A 17,041-nucleotide genomic window follows, 5' to 3' on the forward strand; every position below is an offset into this window, starting at 1 on the left:
CCAGGAATATGGCTGGATGTGAGATATGGAAATCCAGTTTCCAACTTATTGAGCCTAAGACAAGAAGGACTTAAGAAAACAATCAAACAAATAATCAGGTGAAAGCACAATAAGCCATATTTATTTGAACAAAATCATCAATTCTGCAGAATAGGGTGCAATCAATCAATCCGCTAAAATAAGCAAAGTGAGAGAGAGCACGAGTTTACAAAGATTTTGCGTCTTATTTATACAGTTCTTTATCTCATCATTTTGTATCATCATATTTTTCTTTGGCCAGATCAAAACACGTGATCTTAAGACCTCCTTTGCATGTATGTAACATCACCACCCATATCATACATCTCATGACCATTCACATTAGTCATTATAGATTCATAGGTGTGTTCTAATATTCATCACCCCCCATTACGCATCCTCAGTTAGAAATTTTTGTGACCTTTAATTCACCCTGTTATAAAAAAATATTCTTGTCAATTACTGAGAATAAACAGTATACTAGTCATTTGAATAGTCTTAATATAGCCAAAAATATTAATGTAAGGGTCAAGGAAATGTACTGTCTAAACAGTAAGGCACAGTCCATACAATAACAATAACAATAGTAAGCTTTGGCATTAATGTTTGGTAGAAGGAGGCCTTTTTGTAGATAATGGAATGCAGACAGGAGTCAAAGATGCTCCCAAACTCCTCAAGAGAACAAAGGAGCCTTCCTTTGGACTGATAAAGTCTGGTTGTTGGAGTGCCAAACTCAGTGTTATCTAGGTAGGCTTGCCATACGTCAGGAACTCCAAACCGAGACAAATGTAGGACAAAATTTTCAGATGTAGGACACATTTTTTTGTGTCCTACATTTGAATAGGAGCCTCGCTGAGGGGAGTCTTTCCCTCCCGGCCTGGGCCCCGGCCTCACTGCGGCAGCAGCGGAGGAGCCCAAGCGGGGAGGGAATCCTCGCCTCAGCCCAGGGGCGGGGGCAAACCTGGGCGGGACTGTGCGGACCCGCCCAAAACCGGGAAAGTCCCGCCCACAGGTGGGATATGGCAACCTTATATCTAGGACTATTCCCTGCTTTGTTCCCCTGCGTTAGTGCACGCATTAAAAATCATCTGAACCATGGACCTAGTCTGGAGTCTTCTTACTGGTGAGCATAATATAAAAAGCTTATCTAAAAACTATTTCTGTTACTAACTTATATTTTTATAAAATTCTGCTTCAGTAAAAGGGCCTTAGCAGACCTTTATTCAATCCCATTAGATATATTGATTATAGTAGTATATATGTATATATGTGGTTCTACACTATCTATATATGTAATCTATTTATAGCATATGATTATATAATCCTTTCTACTCTAGTCTTGTGTTTCTAACTATTTTGCTAAATTCTATGTGTTTGATTCAAATCCATTTCTCTCACTGGAATTCATCTTTAATATGGAAACATCTTTCCATGACAGAGACAGAGAATGTGTTTGTAAATACAGACTATATGCATATCAAATATATGTGTGTATGTGTGTGTGTGTGTGTATGGTACTTTTCCACCTCAAGGACCAAATGCAGAGAAATAATGGCCAAAGGGAGTCCCCTCATTGCCTTGGGGGGGGGGGCTTCCTTTGGACATTGGCCCCCAAAGGGGAGAGGAGGCTAGGGTCAAGGGCCTTCTCTGGCCAAGGAGGCCTCCCTCCTTTCCTCTGGCCGGGCAAATGCTGCCCCTTCCCCTGGGCTCCCTCTGCATTTGGGGCCTGGGGCAACCATCACCAGTAACTGCAGCCTCCAGAGGCCTTTTGGCAAGGCAGTAAGGAAGGCCCCTCTGAAGGCATATTGGGGCAGGTTGGGGGTCTGGGAGGGGAGGGGGAGAAGTGTGTGTTCGTCTCCCCCTCCCTCCCCACTTTGCGCGTGTCTCGAGCGCATGGCCGCCGTGCAAAAGCCCTCGTGTCGCTCTTTTCAGGAGCATGTTCAGGAGCTGCTCCTGGGTGGTGGCACTTCTGGTTTAAAAACCCTGGTTCTGGCCCGTCTTGTTATCTCAGAAGAAAAAATACACTGATCTAGACTGTTTGGATTACACACAAAGGGCAAAGCACAGGTCCTGCAGGTTCACAAGGAAAGGCACAGGAGTCTCCAGGAGCAAAGAGAGATGGGCAGAGGCACAGAGCCCGGCATAACGGAGCCAGGAGGGCTGGCAAACAACGGCCTCCCCGAAACAGAGCCATGACAACATTTCCGGTCCGGCCACGAAGGAAGCTTTCTCCAAAGGCACGCTTGGGACAAAGAAAGTTAGCAGAAAGCATTAGCTGGCCCTATACTCTATTCCTGTCAAAACAAGAAAGTTTCCGCATGACACCTCCGTAGGGAAACGTTTAGCCCCTCTCTCTCGCCATCCCAGCTGCTCAGGGAGCCTAGTCTTACTTCTGAGGCGGGGGCCCTGCTCCAAACCCCACAAACCCAAATCACGTCATAATGGCTGGATTCAGATGGTGTGGCTGGGATACCTACCCCATCATCTCAGCGGCTTTCGATACCATCGACCATTGTATCCTTCTGGAGCGCCTGAGAGAGTTAGGCATCGGGGGCACTGCATTCCAGTGGTTCCGTTCCTACCTCTCGGGTAGATTCCAGATGGTGCAGCTGGGGGACGTCTGCTCCGATAAGAGGACACTTACATCTAGTGTCCCCCATGCTATTTAACATTTACCTGAAACCGCTGGGAGAGATCATCCGGAGACATGGGACGCGGTGTTATCAGTACGCTGATGACACCCAAATATGTTTCTCTGTGTCTCCGACTGATGCAGTGACTAGGGACTGCATCTCTCCTCTAAATGCCTGTCTGGAGTCAGTAATAGGCTGGGTGAGGGAAAACAGACTCAGTTTGAATCCAGAGAAAACGGAAGTACTCGTGATAGGTTCTCCTGGTCCGGGAAAGGAAATTTGTCCACCTGTCCTGAATGGGGTCACGCTCCCCTTGAAGGACTCAGTTCGCAGTCTGGGGGTGCTTCTGGACTCGTCGCTCCACCTTACATCTCAGGTGGATGCGACGGTCAGGAGCACTTGTTACTAGCTTCGGCTGATACGCCAGCTGCGACCCTACCTGAGCCGGAGGGACCTTGAAACGGTAGTACACGCTCTGGTAACCTCTCGGTTGGATTTCTGTAATGCGCTCTACATGGGGCAACCCTTGTACCAAACCTGGAAGCTTCAATTAGTGCAGAATATGGCAGCAAGGCTGGTCACTGGTAGCTCCAGGACCAGCCATATAACACCTATTTTGCAAGATCTACACTGGCTGCCCATTCACTTCTGGGCGCAATACAAGGTGTTGGTTATTACCTATAAAGCCCTAAATGGCTTGGGCCCAGGGTACTTGGAGGACCGCCTCTCCCCATATAATCCGCCCCTCACTCTTAGATCGGTCGGGAAGCAATTGCTAAGGGTTCCCAAGACGAGATATATCTCGTTTTCTCAAAGGGCTTTTTCTGTCTCGGCCCCCGCAGATCTGGAACTCTCTTTCCGACAATCTCCGCTCTGTCACCTCCCTTGACCAGTTCAGGAAGGAACTTAAGACCTATCTCTTCCAACAAGCTTTCCCCCATGTGTCTTGACATCTGTTTTCTCCCCCATTATACAGTGCTATTCGGCTAGTTTGTATCTCTGGTTTTTTTTGAAAATTGTATATGTTTTATTGGAATGCTTTTTATGATGTTTTTAACTTGGTATGTTTTATACTGTATATTGTTTGATATATCCATGTTGTAACCCGCTTTGATGTTTGGAAAAGTGGGCTAGAAATAAACAGTATTATTATTATTATTATTATTATTATTATTATTTCCCAATTGTCGTTTCTACGGCTGCATCAGAGAATTTGAGACCTTGCAGGGAAGGAGGCTGGAGGCTAGTGGTCAGCCAGCTCAGGTGCCAAAAAGCCCAGGCAGGCAGCCAGTCCTGCCAACCCTCCCAAAATCCAGGCTCCCACTAATTACAAAGAAAAGGAAACAGATGCCAAGCACCAGTCCGTGTCGTTCGAAAGCAAACCCCGGGACTTCTCACAAATCTACTACTAAGCATAGTGCAGGCAGGAGAGGTCCAGCAATGGGCCAAGTGAAGCTTCAGCCCCCCACCCATCCCACCCCTGCCCCCAGTAATGGCGTTGCAGCTTAGTTTTAGGGGCACGCCTCGCCCCCCTCAGCATCCACACTTGCTTTTCTCTTTCTGCTCATTGAGCCGCTCAGTGGAGCTGTGCCCATTGGACTGCACTACCCCTTCTGGGATCCAGGACTTGTCCACACACCGTTCCATGCGCTTCATGATGAGGTCCAAGAGTGTCTCGATGGCCTTGCCGATATTGGCCCCGTTGGCTGCGCTCGTCTCAAAATATGGGATCCTGCAAGGGAGGCATGAAGGGGCACGGCATTAGACCCACTGCCACAGCGCAGGAGCCCCAGCCCCAGTCAGAGTTGCACAAGACCCCCAGGGATCAGCTTCCTTCTGTGGCAAATCACACTATGCCTCAAAAGATGGACATGTTTCACTTTGGCCAAAGCCTGACATACCCAGGTCCCTCCTGCTGCCCTTGATCCCCAGCAGATCAGAGCCAGAGGGAGACAGGAGGACCACCCTCCTCTTCCTCCTCCTCCAGCCCCCTTTGGGTGGCCATCTTGAGCCAACAGCCATGGATTCCATCAACTGATATATGCCTCCTGTGTGAAAAAAGGTCCTTCCCCAAAGACCTACTAATCAGTGATGGGGGGCAGAGGAATGAATGTGGGGAAGCTACTCGTGGCAGAAGGAAGGTTCCCCCAATGTATAGGGAAGGGTTCTCCTCTCCTTCCCACCTTCTGGGAACCCAGGCAAGACTCTCGAGATGATGACGGATGATGATTATGATGGAGGAGGAGGAGGGTCGGAAAGATTGCTTGTCTTGAGGAAAGGGGAAAGGAAATATTCTTGGCTGTGATCCCCAGAAGGGCTTCCAGTAGGCATGCATGGCCATTTGGAGGCTGAGGGCTACAACCCTGCACCAACCACCATGAGAACTGGAAGGGGGTGAACTTGCCCGTATTTTTCAGCTAGGGCCTTGGCGTCTTCATCCTTCACCGCCCGCTGCTCCTCCTGGTCACTTTTGTTCCCACAGAGCACCACATCAGGGTTCTCACAATAGGCATGCATTTGCAGCTGGGCTGGGCAGGGAAAGAACAGCGTTGGGCCACGGTTGGCAGGAAGAAGGGCATTGGAGCAGCCCTGCCAGGGCGCTCCTGAGCTCAAGGGCCAGCCTGGACTCACAGACAAGCGCCCGATCCACATGCCACCAGCCGCTGGGCCTTGGCTCCCTCTCCCCCCGGGCTTAGTCTTTTACTGCCCCCCCCCCCGCAACCCAATCCTTTAGGGGAATGCAGCCCCACGGAAAAGAAATAGCATTGGTCTCAGAGCATTAAAGCATCATTTTGGCACAGATCTGCAGTCGCCGACAAGGTCCCTGAGGGCTGGGGCAAGCTGAGGCCAGGTTCCATGTGCCAAATGCCTCAGATTCAGTCCCTGGCACCTTGGGGGGGGGGGGGGGACCCTAGGCCCCTTTGCCTGAGGCGGACCTGAGGAAACAGAGGCAAATCCTGCACTGGGCAGAGGTGGGCCCTGGGTGGGTGCTGGGCTCCCTGGGGCACTAGTACTCTTCCTCCAGGCCTGGTATGGCAAGAGCTATGGGTACCTCACCGCTTCTGCATCACCCTCCCTGGCAAAGCCAAGGGGCTGTTTTGAGACCAGTGAAGAAAAAGCCCCACAGGCCCAGGGCTGGTGGGGAGCTCTGATGGCGCAATTCTCCTTCTCCACACAGACCCACAGTGTGCCTGTATGCATTGGGGAGTTTGCTCCCAGTAGCCCAGTAGCCACTTCCTGGGGACAGCTGCCAAAAAGAACCTTTCTCCAGGCGAGTGAACCTTGTGTTGACCTTTGGGGTGTGCCCGCTTGCCACAGGGCCGGGCGTGTGTGCCATGGGCGTGCCAGAGATGGCTTTTCCGTCAGCCAGCTGTGGGGCAAAATGACCGAGATTGAGAGAGAGGGAAACTTACTCATCCAGTTTCGAACATTGAGGAAGCTTTGCTCGTTGGTCAGGTCGAAGAGGAGGAGGAAGCCCATGGCGTCCCTGAAGAAGGCAGTGGTCAGGCTGCGAAACCTTCACAAATCAGAACAGCATGCATTCAAAAAGTGAAGGGTCTAGGCCCCGCTCCTGGGTTCATTTGAGAAGTCAGCCTGGGTGGGTGGGTGTGGAATCTCTGCACCTGCTTTGATTTATCCTTGGCCTTGAATCATTTTGGCTGTAACCAAGGTCAGCCCTCAAGTAGGAGACATTAGCCTGAAATCTTTTGCCCCGACTTCAAAGAAGCCGCAACAGAGGATTTAAGGATGATGGACTCAGCCCAGCGTAATCTGAAAGAAGCAGAGCTGCTCTGGGGCCTCCAGGGTCTCCAGCCACCCCTGCTCTGCCCCCAGTCGCTTTGGCCAGTGGCTGTCAATGCAGCCCCCCAAAGCAGTCCTCTTAAGTGGGGAGGATGGACGGGAAGATCAGCCTTCCTGTCAGGACATGGGGGGGCTGACTTTCCAACCAGGAGCCAAACTTTTCCCCTCCTGATGAGCTTCCAGCGCCATACCTTTCCTGCCCAGCTGTGTCCCACAGCTGCAGATGTATCCTCTGCCCGCGGCTGCTCACGCCATCCGGCCCATTGGATCGGTACACCTGTTCCAGAGAGGAGAAAAAGGAGGAAGACTCTTATAATAATATAATAATGAACATTTATTTATATCCCGCCTCTCCCTACGGATTGAGGCGGGTTACAATAGAGCATAAAAACACATAATACAGATTAACATCAACGTTGAACAACCCCCCAACCCTCCATCGTCAACATAATAATAAGAATCAAATAGAAATTATCGTAGTTAAAATAGTTAAAAACAATTTAAAAAACAAGCGGATAGGAGTAAGGCAATTCGGGGCAGATGGGGCTATCCTTTAGTGGCCCAGAAGCCCCCCAACCTGCCTGCTGGCCATCCCAGCAGCCCCTGAGTAGCCATCCCTCCCCAGAGGGTCCCATCCAAGGGAGCTCTCTCCAAAGGCCCTTCCTTCTCAAGGGGTGCTCGAGTCACAGTGCCATGCGTGGCTTTGGAGCAGGGAGCAAGGGGGAGGACAAATACCAGTTGCCCCCAATGCACCCCATTGCAGGTGACAGAAACACCCCCAACACACCCCTCCTTGGCATGCAGAGGGGAACAGTGGTGCCACAAGGGCCAGCTGGCCAGCAAGGAAGCCCAGGCCACCCTGTGCCCAGATTTAAGCGTAATTGCTTTTTAAAAGAACAATCAGATAACAACACACACGCCAACCATTCATCAGTGCCTTGCAAACCAAGTAGGGCCGCTGCTCCGTGTCAACATGCTCTCATTATAGGCCATAATTATTGGGCTGGAACGGGATATTAATAAGGAAAGCCAGGCGGCAGGAGCAGGCTCAGCATGTCAACAAGAGGCAGCTGCTCTCTGGGGAGACGGGCAAAGGACAAGGGCAGGGACCCTTAGAGGATGGGCAGGAGAGAGAAATCCAAAAGCGCAATTCCAAAAGCACAATTCCAAAAGCTGACTGAAACCGCATTTAGGGTGAACTGATGAGCACATCATCTGCTTAAAATGCCGTGGAGCCTTGTGACCCTGACCCTATTGTTCTCTCCTGCTGGGCCCCACAGAGAGACAGGTATCCAAGGGATCAGCAGGAAAAGCAGAGCCAGGCCACAGAGCCATTGCTCACGACTGAGGAAAATCTGGGGCAGCGGGGGGGGGGGGGGAGAGAGGACTTACCACCCTCTTTTCTCTGAAGTCGATGCCCACTGTAGTTATGAATTTGGAATTGAATTTGCCATCAGTGTACTGGTAAAGGAAACTGGTCTTCCCGACGCCAGAGTCTCCGAGGGCTAAGAATTTGATGAGGTAATCGTAGTCCCCATCAGACATAGTGAGAACTTCAACAACAGCCTTTGAGGCAGGACAGTGGAGTGAACAGAAAGAGAGAGAAGTAAGGGAGATGGAGAGAAACTGGCTTCATCCCCTCATCAGAAGCACAGGGTTCCCAAAACCGGTAGCCATGGCTTTTCCCAGTGGCCCAGGTGACCATGTGCCCAGAAGAGCCCTCCATGGGTCCCTCTCTGAGTCTAAGCCAGGCCTCCCAGGACCTCTGCCCCCTCCGGTCTCTCTGTCTGTCTTTGGGGCCAGGCAGAGCAAAGGGCCTGGGGGATCTCTCCCCATGTGACTCTGAGGCCCCAAGGTCTATCCTTTCTCCCCAGAGCTGTGCTGGGATTTGGGGGCACACATGGGAGTCTAAAAGGGTGGGGGGAGACACCTTTGGAGAGCCCAGTGGGCAGTGGGGAGAAGGATTTTTGATAGTTGGGGGGCTGGGTCCTGGGGTGCCCTGCGGAGGGACGCTCACTTGCTAGCTGGCTGGCAGCTCTGGTCAGCCCTTAAGCTCAACGTGGCTTAAAAACCCCTCCTCCCGGTCAACAAGGGGCCTTTCCCATGCAGCCAGGAATAGCCTCCCCCCCAAAAAAAAATGCAGAAAGAGGCTACAGTCAAAGGAAGGGATCCAGAAGGAACTGGTAGGAAGGAGAAGACTTGCAGGGGGAGAGGTGAACTCAAAGAGGCTGGGAGGCACTTTGGCCCTTGCAAAGCATATACCCCCACCCCACTCCACCCCACTGCAAAGATAGGCTGGGAAGCAGCAAGGTGGTTGTCCCTGTATCCTCTTCATCACCCTCCTTCTCCTGGATCAATATTTAATAAGTGATCTCCACCCTTTGGCTCTTTAGGTGACAGCTGAGCAGCCCAGGAACAGCCCTGTTACTAGCCTGACCCAGGCTGGGCTTCAACAGGTGTGTCCATTGCAGAGGCCTGTTGGGAGAACCAAAGTCATGTGCAAAAGTGTGGAGGACACAAGAGCCCAGCAGAGGGAGAAGCTGGCAGGAAAATAACCAGGCACCCCAAATTCCACTCCAGGCTGGCAATTGCAAGGGGGTCATCTGGGCCCACAGACTGGCCGCCTGCCATGCCTCCAGTGGGCACCACACTCTAGCCTTGGCAATCCAGCCAGTCCTGCCCACAGTGGCACCTAGCCCACATGCAGCCGCTCGGCACAGGGACATCTGCTGGATTTCCAGGAACAACCGAGGATTGCTGCGTCTGCTGAGAATTCACATCCTAAGGCCACAAGGAGAGGAGCCCTGAACTTGCCAAGGCAAGGGTCTCCCATGCCCAGCACTCTCGGTTCCCACCGTGGGGCTGCCCCATTGCCCCCCAGAGGCAAAAGGACCAAGCTCAGTTGCGCCCTCCGCCTCACCCTCGTCAGCCACCAACACAAAGAAGTGTCCTGGAGGTGACAAGCAGCCCTTGGGCTCACAGCCACTGATGGTGCCACCCTCCACCATGAATTCCTCCCTTTTAAAGCTGTCCAAGTTGGTGAGCACCACAGCATCATGTGGCAGGCAGTTCCACAGTTTTATGTCATTCTGTGTGAAAAGGAGCTTCCTTTTTCTGTCCTGAATCTCCCACCTTTCCGCTTCCATGGATGTGACTCCTCTAGGATCTAGTATTTATCATAGAGGCAGAGAAACCATTCTCCCAATTTGCTTTCTCTGTATCAGACATTGTTTTATATGCTTCCATCATGCCTCCCTTTTCCTCAACTTTCTGAAGCCATGACTTTCCAGGGAAGGAACCCTTTTTCTGTGGCAAAGGCCCCTCATGCTGGGTCTTCTGGAGCATTGTCCTCCTGACACTCTGTGCCTGACCTTGTTCCTTTCCTGCCCAGTGCTTTGCTTCTGGAGGTGCTCAGCCCAGAATCCCAAAGGGCTCTCTCCACCCAGACTTCCCAGAAGAGAGAGGCCGCATTGCCTCCCCAGACCTTTGGCCAGAGCTGCTCAGTTGGAGTCACCTCCCTGGCCTTTGGCTTGCACTGTCCACCATCAGCACCTCCCCCATTTCTCCTGCTGCTGCATCTGCTGCTGGTAGCCAAAAATGTTGGGTTGGCTCTCCAAAACCAGCCTCTGGCTTCATACAATCTCTTTGGAAAGGGGACGGGCCGGCTCTAAGGTCCTCCTGTTTCTCCCTGGCACAGAGCATCCACTCCCAGCCACGTGCAGGCCTTCCAAGGCAGCCTCAGGTGAGCAGGAAGAAGCCCAAACAAGAAGTAGGAAGAAGAAAGGAGCCCAGCCTGGAGGCCGGGCACTCAAAGTGTGAAAAGCCTGGATGGGACCCTGGTTGCCAGGAACGGCCCATGGGCACTCATCCCCAGGTCCAGTGCCACTCACATGCCCACCAGCCACTCACCTCTCCTCCTCTTCCACCGCGGAAGGCAGGCGATGCACCAGATGCTGCTCTGCCCAGGGGCACATTCTCCCCTGCCACAGACCAGCCTCTGGAGCAGCCCTCTTCCCTTCCTTCCCTCCCTCCCTCTCTCTCTGGGGCTCCACCTGCTTTGCACATATGCAGCCCAGCAGCTTACGTGTCACTGCTTGGCTCCAGCCCAGAGGTGTTTGCAGGCGCAAGGTGTGCGCCACCACCATATGCTCCTGCTGGGCAAGGGCAGGACGGGAACAGGCCATGAGCTTCACCTGGGTGCAAGGAGGGCTCGAGGGGGGCCAGGTGGCCTTCCCTGGGAGAGCCAAGGCGTCCTTGGGCACAGGAGAGGACTGAGCGTCTTGGCAGGAGGAGAGCCAGCCATGCTCCAAGCCCACAGTGCCCTTGTGGCTTCAAGCATGGAGCCTCTCCTGGCGTCTTCTTTCTCTCACCTGGAAAACAGAGAGTCCAAGTGTCCAGGGGGATGCTCCTTCCTGGGGGAAATGGGGGCAGGAAAAGGTCTCGCAGCACCCAAAGGAGCCTCTGCCCCAAAGAGACCTCCGCCATTGGGAGCCCCATAAGGCAAGGTGGCTCATGGCTCAGACACATCATGTACTGGTTTAGGAGAAGCAAATGAAAACAGAAACCCCCTCCCCTTCACAGCATCTGATATTTGCAAAATGATGTTCATGAGATGGGAAATAAAAAAAAATATGTTTCATATTTAAGCACCAGTGCACTCTGTGTATGTGTGCATGCATGTGTGTATGCATGTGTGTGTGTGGTGTGCCTGTGTGCGTATGTGCACACATGTACATTTTGGGGAGGTGGAGTATCTCTCAATAAGACATTCCCTCTTTTTAAATGAGCAATTACAACAAATTGTTATTGCAATATTCGCTTTAGGCTGGACGGGAATTGTACTTACTTTCTCTTTCTTCCTGTTTGATAACACTTAAAAAGAACACCTCACAGGAGCCAGTAAAGACTCCAGAGCCTTGCAACAGGCCTTGAAAGGCAGGACTGAGCCTTGATGGCTGCAGCTGGGCTTGCCCTCCCCAGCCCCCCGCCCCCCATGAACAATACACAGACCAGGCCTCCTCCAGCCAAAACATGGCACTCCTGGAGCTCAAAGTATCGCCTTTCTTCAACGAGGGAGGCTGCTGAAGGCCAGAGAGGAACAAACTACCCTCCCATCAGCCCTACCCCAGCTCTTACCAGAAACATGCTTTTCTCCAGAGCCGGCTGCATCATCTCCAGGGAGGGAGGCTGCTAAGCCATTCTGCAGGAGAAAGGCAAGCCCAGGGGTACAGGACAGGAACCCCAGGGATCCCCCAAAGAGTCAGAGGTCATTTGAGTCATTTGGCAAAGAAGCCAAACCAACCCCAGGAACAGGTGGAAGCTGATGCAAGAAGCTTGGCACCACGCCATGTGCCCCTGGCATTAACAGAGCATGCCCCCCACCCACAAAGCCTTGAGCCCCTGGTCCTCTGAGTCCAAGGAAGCCAAAACCCTTGGCAATGCCCTGTGTCACGGAAGGCAGGTGGAGACTGTGGTCCCTTTCGACCAAGAGCAAGCTGATGGAAAGCAAAGGAAACCCACAGTGTGCCAGGTGGGGCTAAGGCCAGGGGTGTCCCACGGGCCCCAGGACAGTGGCCTTTGAGTAACTGCTACAGGGTGCAAATACAGATACATCAACAGTTATCAGCTCAAAACGCTCTTCTCTTCTTCCAAATATGGAAAAGAATGGAAAATTAAGAGGCTGGAACAAATTATGGGCAAACCATGGACTGATGATGAGGCATTCCTTGATTAAAAGATCAATGCCTTGTGGCACTATGGTAAATGGATTAAAAAATGTGGTGTGTGTTTTTTTTTAATGATTTCTGGAGAAGAGTAGAAACCCAGATAAATTAGTAATAAGCAATAAGGAGGCTGGCTACTAATTTTGAAAAATGAATGCTCTACATTTTTAAGACTCTGCTTAGCTCACATTTCTGAAATCACAATTTCATGTTGAACCTGATGGTATTGGTAATTCATACTGACATTGAAAATGATGGCAATATGATGAGACATGGAGAAAACATTTTTGTCAGAGGAAAAGCCTTCCTGGGGTGTGTTACAAAAGAAAAATCCCCTGCAAACCTTTCAGGACAGGTCTGCCCAGCAGAGGAGGAAGAGATCCAACAAGAGACTGATGGACGATGTCCAGCCCTGGACCCAGCAGGGCAATCCCTCCTGAGCATCCCAGCATCTAGTGACCGAAGGCCCTGAGCAAAAGCTGGGTCCGGTTCTGGGCACCTCACTTCCAGGAGGACATGGGCAAGCTGGAAGGCACTCAGAGAAGGGCAACTAAGGGGCTCAAGGTCAGGAAACCAAGCCTATGAGGAATGGCTGAGGAATGCTTAGCTGGGAGAAGATAAGATGAAGAGGGGACAAGATGAAGATGAGCCACCTTTAAATAATTGAATCAGGTAGAAGAGGGAGCCAGAGAAGAGAATACAAACCAGTGGATTGAAATGGCAAGAAAAGAGGTTAGGAAGAACTTTACTGTAAGAGCTTTAGAAAGTGGAATGTACTGCCCTGGAGGGTGGGGGCTCTCCTTCTTTGCGGGTCTTTAAACAAAGGCTGGATAGGTGTCTTTCTGTCTTTCCAGAGTGCTTCAGTTGTGCATTCCTGCATGGCAGGAGGGGCAGGTAACAGCCCTTCATGATAAACACAAGAAAACTGGCACTTCTTGCCTCCTGCTCCTGTTGCCAAAACACACAGAGACACACACATTCCTCCTCCTCTAGAAAGCTGAGGGCAATAGGAGGAGCTGGACAAATCCCAGAGCCTGGCAAGGCCAAGTTGCTGCGTGAGACCTGGGCAAAGGCCACCCTCTCAGCCTGACTGGCCAGTGGCCTCCCTTGCTCTCCCAGCCCCTGGCTCTGGACATATGCCCTCCCTCCCTCCCTCCCTCCCTCCTGGTGGTGTGAGCAGGGTTTTGCACTGCCAAGATCCCCTCTGTTAATTTTTTAAAATACTGTAATGCCTTTGGGGGATGAGGCCGAGAGGAATGCTGCCCACTCCTCCAAGTGAGTAAGAGGGAACACCGGTGGGCAGAGAAGTGCGTGTGTGTTGGGGGCAGGCAAGGGGCCTGGAGGGGCTCCATCCTTCCCTGGCACAGGGCAGGAGAGGACGACAGCCTGGCAAGAGAGGCACAGGGACTTTCTGAAGGATGGCATATCCACATCCAAGTCACACAACACCTCCTAATATTGAGCCAGTCACACACAGAGACAGACACAAAATTGTGTGTGATTCTTGGCCTGGGCAGGAAGGAAGCAGGCCTTGCCAGTGCCGGCCGTGGGCTTATCGGCTCCCGCAAGGCAAGCCCAGCAGAGGCTTCTTGGGCCAGAGGAGGAAAGCAGGGCAGCCTCTCCCTCCATCGCCGGCCGTCTCAGACCTCCCCACTTCAGACCCCAAGGCAACCATGAAGGACAGGGAAGACTGTGCCGGGGAAGGGAGAAGCCTTTGTTCCTGCCAGGCACCAGTTCCTCAAATACGCCAACAGCAAGAACTAGACGAATAACAATCCTGCAGAGCAATGCTGTCCATGCTGAGCGAGTCCTTGGCCTGCAGCCCAACCCAGTCCCAGCCTCCCAACTCTGCAGGCCCAGTCCAGCTGGTGTGGGTTGGTGGTTAGCATCTGCGAGGGGAAGGTGCAGCCATTGCTCGGTTGGCCAGGAGCCTTGGCCAAAGCAAGGGTTGGCAAGGGCAGCTGACAGCCAGGGCAGGTGGTAACCGGGGCCTCCTTGCCAAAGCTGTCTCCCAGCCTGGTTGCCCCTGGAGCTGGCAGAGTCCCTTGTGTGTGTCTGGTCTGCCCGAGGACAGCGTGAGAGAAGGCTGTCCACCAAGTTCTTCTTGTGAGAATCCAGGCCTGGTGCTGTGCCTCACTCCCCCCCCACCCCACCCCAAAAGCACAGCCACTAGATGGTTCCCCTCCTCTCCTCCTTCTTCCCAGCCTCGTCTCCTTGTGTTTTGCCAAGTTCAGAGAGGACCTGGGATCCAGAGAGGAGTCTCTTGGCCCAAAGCGCGGTTTCCCTGCCTGCCAGCCAGCCAGCCAGTGGAGGAGCACCCAAAGAGTTCCAGGAGGAATCATATGATCCCTCCTTCATAAAGAAAGGCTTCTTTCTTTTTGGTGGGAACTCAATTAGCAAGCAACAAAGTAGCCTTTGATCTTTCCCTTAATTAAGAGCATTATGACCCTGGGAGAGGGACTGGCAGGCCAGAGTCCCAGGCATCATCACTGCTTGTGCAAGCCTGCCTTCCTAGCCACTGGGGCCCACTAGATGGATGTGGGGCCATGGCAAATTGGGGCGGGGGGTGTCTCCATTGGGACCTGGCAGGGAAGGGGCATGATCCAGTGGGGCCACTCTTCTCCAAGAAGAGGCAGGCCAAAATGGAAACTGGGGAGCAGGAGCAGGCGGACGCTTCTTGGCAAGGAGGCATTCCTCAGATGGCAGCCCCTCCAAGCCATAGGGACCACCAGGTGCCCTAGGTCCGGCTGAGGAGGATTCTGGAGGCCTGAGGAGAATCCCAGCTCAGAGGCGGCAGATTCATGCCTGGCAGTGGATTGCCAATGCATCCTGTTTCCAAAAGGCATTTAGAAGTAACTGTCAAAAAGAGGAAGGAAGGGGCAACTAACTGCTTTTTATCTTAGTAGAGTTTTTGTGGATATAAATCCACCTCTTCTTCAGATGAAGCACTTGTCTTAAAGGTGTCCCCACATTTCTTTGTTTTCCTCCCACTCCCTGCCTCCCTTTTATGCTGCAAGAGACTGAATGGCTACTTCTTTGAAAGCAAAAGGCAAGCGGCTACATTCCAGACCAAAAATCTTTTAAAGAGGCCAAGAGTCCAACTTTCTCCAAGGAAAAGGCCCCCAGAAACCTCCTCAGGCAGGCTAAACAGTCCTTGGGCTTCATTCCCCCCTCCTCCCACACACAGATGTTTGCCCCCACTTGCAATGGGTCAGGCAATCTCCCCACCGCCCCACCACACCTGATCCTCCTTTTCCAAATCCTTTCCTGAATGTTATCATAAACTCTTTTTGCTCCTTGACCTAAGGGAAGCCTGTTTGCAGCTCCCAGGGATACAATGTCCCCCATGTCAAGGTGGGCAAGCTGGAGATGGCACCCACCCTCTTTTCCCAGGGTCTCCCATTGGGGTACCTGCACCTTCCTGGCATCAGCTGCTCCCTAGTCTCCAGTAATGGGCACATCCTTCTTCACTTTGAACCTGGGGGGGGGGGGGGAGAGGTCTTCCTAGCCTGTGTATTTTTGGATAGCAGCCTCAAGCGGCCTCTCTGCTATCTCCTGTGAGGAGCACAGCTCATGGTGGGACTTACTCAGAAGGAGACACCTGGAGTATGGAGGGCCCTCAGTTCTTGCTCGCCTGCTTTTCCTGGCCTGGGAGTGGTCTGGATTCACAGGTCAGGAAGGCGCAGAACATGCTTTGCACAGGGAGATCTCACAGTGTGGCTGAAATGTCAGAGAGCTAGAGGGGCACCAGCGAGGGAAGGGTGGCGGGGCAGGAAAAGTGTCCCTTACCTGCTGGAAGGACAGAAGCTGCAAGGTTGGCGTTCCCCGGCCAGATCTACAGATCTAGGCTTCCCAAGAGACAAAGAAGAGGAAGGATGTGGGGAGGAAGGCAGCAGCTGTGGGTCTCTGGGGCAGGGCACAGGCCATCAGCCCCAAGCGGTCAGTGGGTCAGCACCCTCCAGGCCCTGAGGCAGCTCCCAGGCTCCAACTGCCCCACCAGCCAGCCAGCCAGCTGCCCCCTAATGACTTTCAGCTGTTTGTCATGTGGCCCAGCTGACTTGGTCAAGTGATGGGGGAGTTTTGTGCGTCTGCCCTCCCTCTCCCTTCTTGGCAGGCACTGAAGGCACCCGCAGCCTCCGCCTTGGCTCCACCGATAAGAGGGAGGCTGCAGGAAGAGGAAGGAGGATTAGTGGGGTAATGGCAGGAGCAGCAGCAACACAAAGCTACAACTGCAACACACCCGTCTGCCCTTCCTCCTGCAGCTGCAGTGGAAGTAGCCCAGCAGTCCTGGGCTGGGCAGGCAGATGGAAAAGAGATTCCACCTCAACATTAAGGAGGACTTCCTGACAGTGGGACCTGCTCAACAGTGGAAAACACTCCCTTGAAGTGGATTCTCCTTCTTTTGATTGTGTGTTGCTGCATGGCAGAATGGGGGTTGGAGGAATGGCCCTGGGGGCCTCTTCCAACTCTATCATTCTATGGGTGGCCCCTCCAGAGCCGCTTGCCCACCCCCCTCCTGCTGGCTGATGCCTTGGCAAGACACGAACCCAGGATCCTCTGACAGGAAGGGTGGAGCCCCTCTCTGCCCATCTACAAGCAGCTTCCCAGCAAGTGGGGGTAGGCCTGCCTGGAGCTCGGAGCTCCAGATATCCCCATAACCCAGGTGCAACCCCCCCTCCCACAGTAACTATAAAAAATGAACCATGGAGCCAGGGAGAGGCTATTAAGACTGTGGAGAGTCAAGCAAGAAGCCCTTCAGCTGAGAGCAAGAGGAAGGTGCCAGCAGGGATTGGGCCACCTGAAGGAAGACCCAGGGAAGGCAGGTTTGGGATGGAAGGATCTAGGATCAGTGGACCTTTCATCTGG

General features: G+C 52.7%; 1 protein-coding gene across 4 annotated transcripts; it reads right to left on the minus strand.

Annotated features, from left to right (window-relative positions):
• Nucleotides 1-70: 70 nt before the first annotated feature.
• On the minus strand, nucleotides 71-16,601 carry LOC149307078 (ras-related protein Rab-27A-like). 4 transcript variants are annotated; one of them, XM_089537979.1, is made up of 7 exons: nucleotides 15,965-16,599; nucleotides 7,845-8,018; nucleotides 6,644-6,729; nucleotides 6,065-6,168; nucleotides 5,056-5,179; nucleotides 4,291-4,383; nucleotides 71-2,260 (listed from the first exon to the last, which is right to left on the minus strand). In XM_089537979.1, the coding sequence occupies exons 2-7, from the start codon at nucleotides 7,995-7,997 to the stop codon at nucleotides 2,062-2,064; spliced, it is 759 nt and encodes a 252-aa protein (XP_089394105.1). In that variant the 5' UTR covers nucleotides 7,998-8,018; nucleotides 15,965-16,599; the 3' UTR covers nucleotides 71-2,061. The 4 variants fall into 4 exon arrangements, with proteins under 4 accessions (XP_089394105.1, XP_089394108.1, XP_089394106.1 ...); XM_089537982.1 differs by lacking the exon at nucleotides 15,965-16,599 and adding an exon at nucleotides 10,362-10,461; XM_089537980.1 differs by lacking the exon at nucleotides 71-2,260 and having other exon boundaries at nucleotides 4,143-4,383; nucleotides 15,965-16,601.
• Nucleotides 16,602-17,041: the final 440 nt, after the last annotated feature.

Source organism: Sceloporus occidentalis, unplaced genomic scaffold, assembly GCF_023333645.1.
Source record: "Sceloporus occidentalis isolate IW3139 unplaced genomic scaffold, rSceOcc1.0.p SCAF_9, whole genome shotgun sequence".
In the NCBI taxonomy this organism is placed as follows: Eukaryota; Metazoa; Chordata; class Lepidosauria; order Squamata; family Phrynosomatidae; genus Sceloporus; species Sceloporus occidentalis.

Bases quoted from the DNA above. Each gene is read 5' to 3' on its own strand.
- LOC149307078 (XM_089537979.1), bottom strand. From the start codon at position 7,997: ATGTCTGATGGGGACTACGATTACCTCATCAAATTCTTAGCCCTCGGA. The intron at 6,730-7,844 runs GTAAGTCCTCTC...TCTCTGGAACAG, and splicing joins ACTTCAGAGAAAAGAGGGTG to GTGTACCGATCCAATGGGCC. The intron at 6,169-6,643 runs GTATGGCGCTGG...TGATTTGTGAAG, and splicing joins GACACAGCTGGGCAGGAAAG to GTTTCGCAGCCTGACCACTG.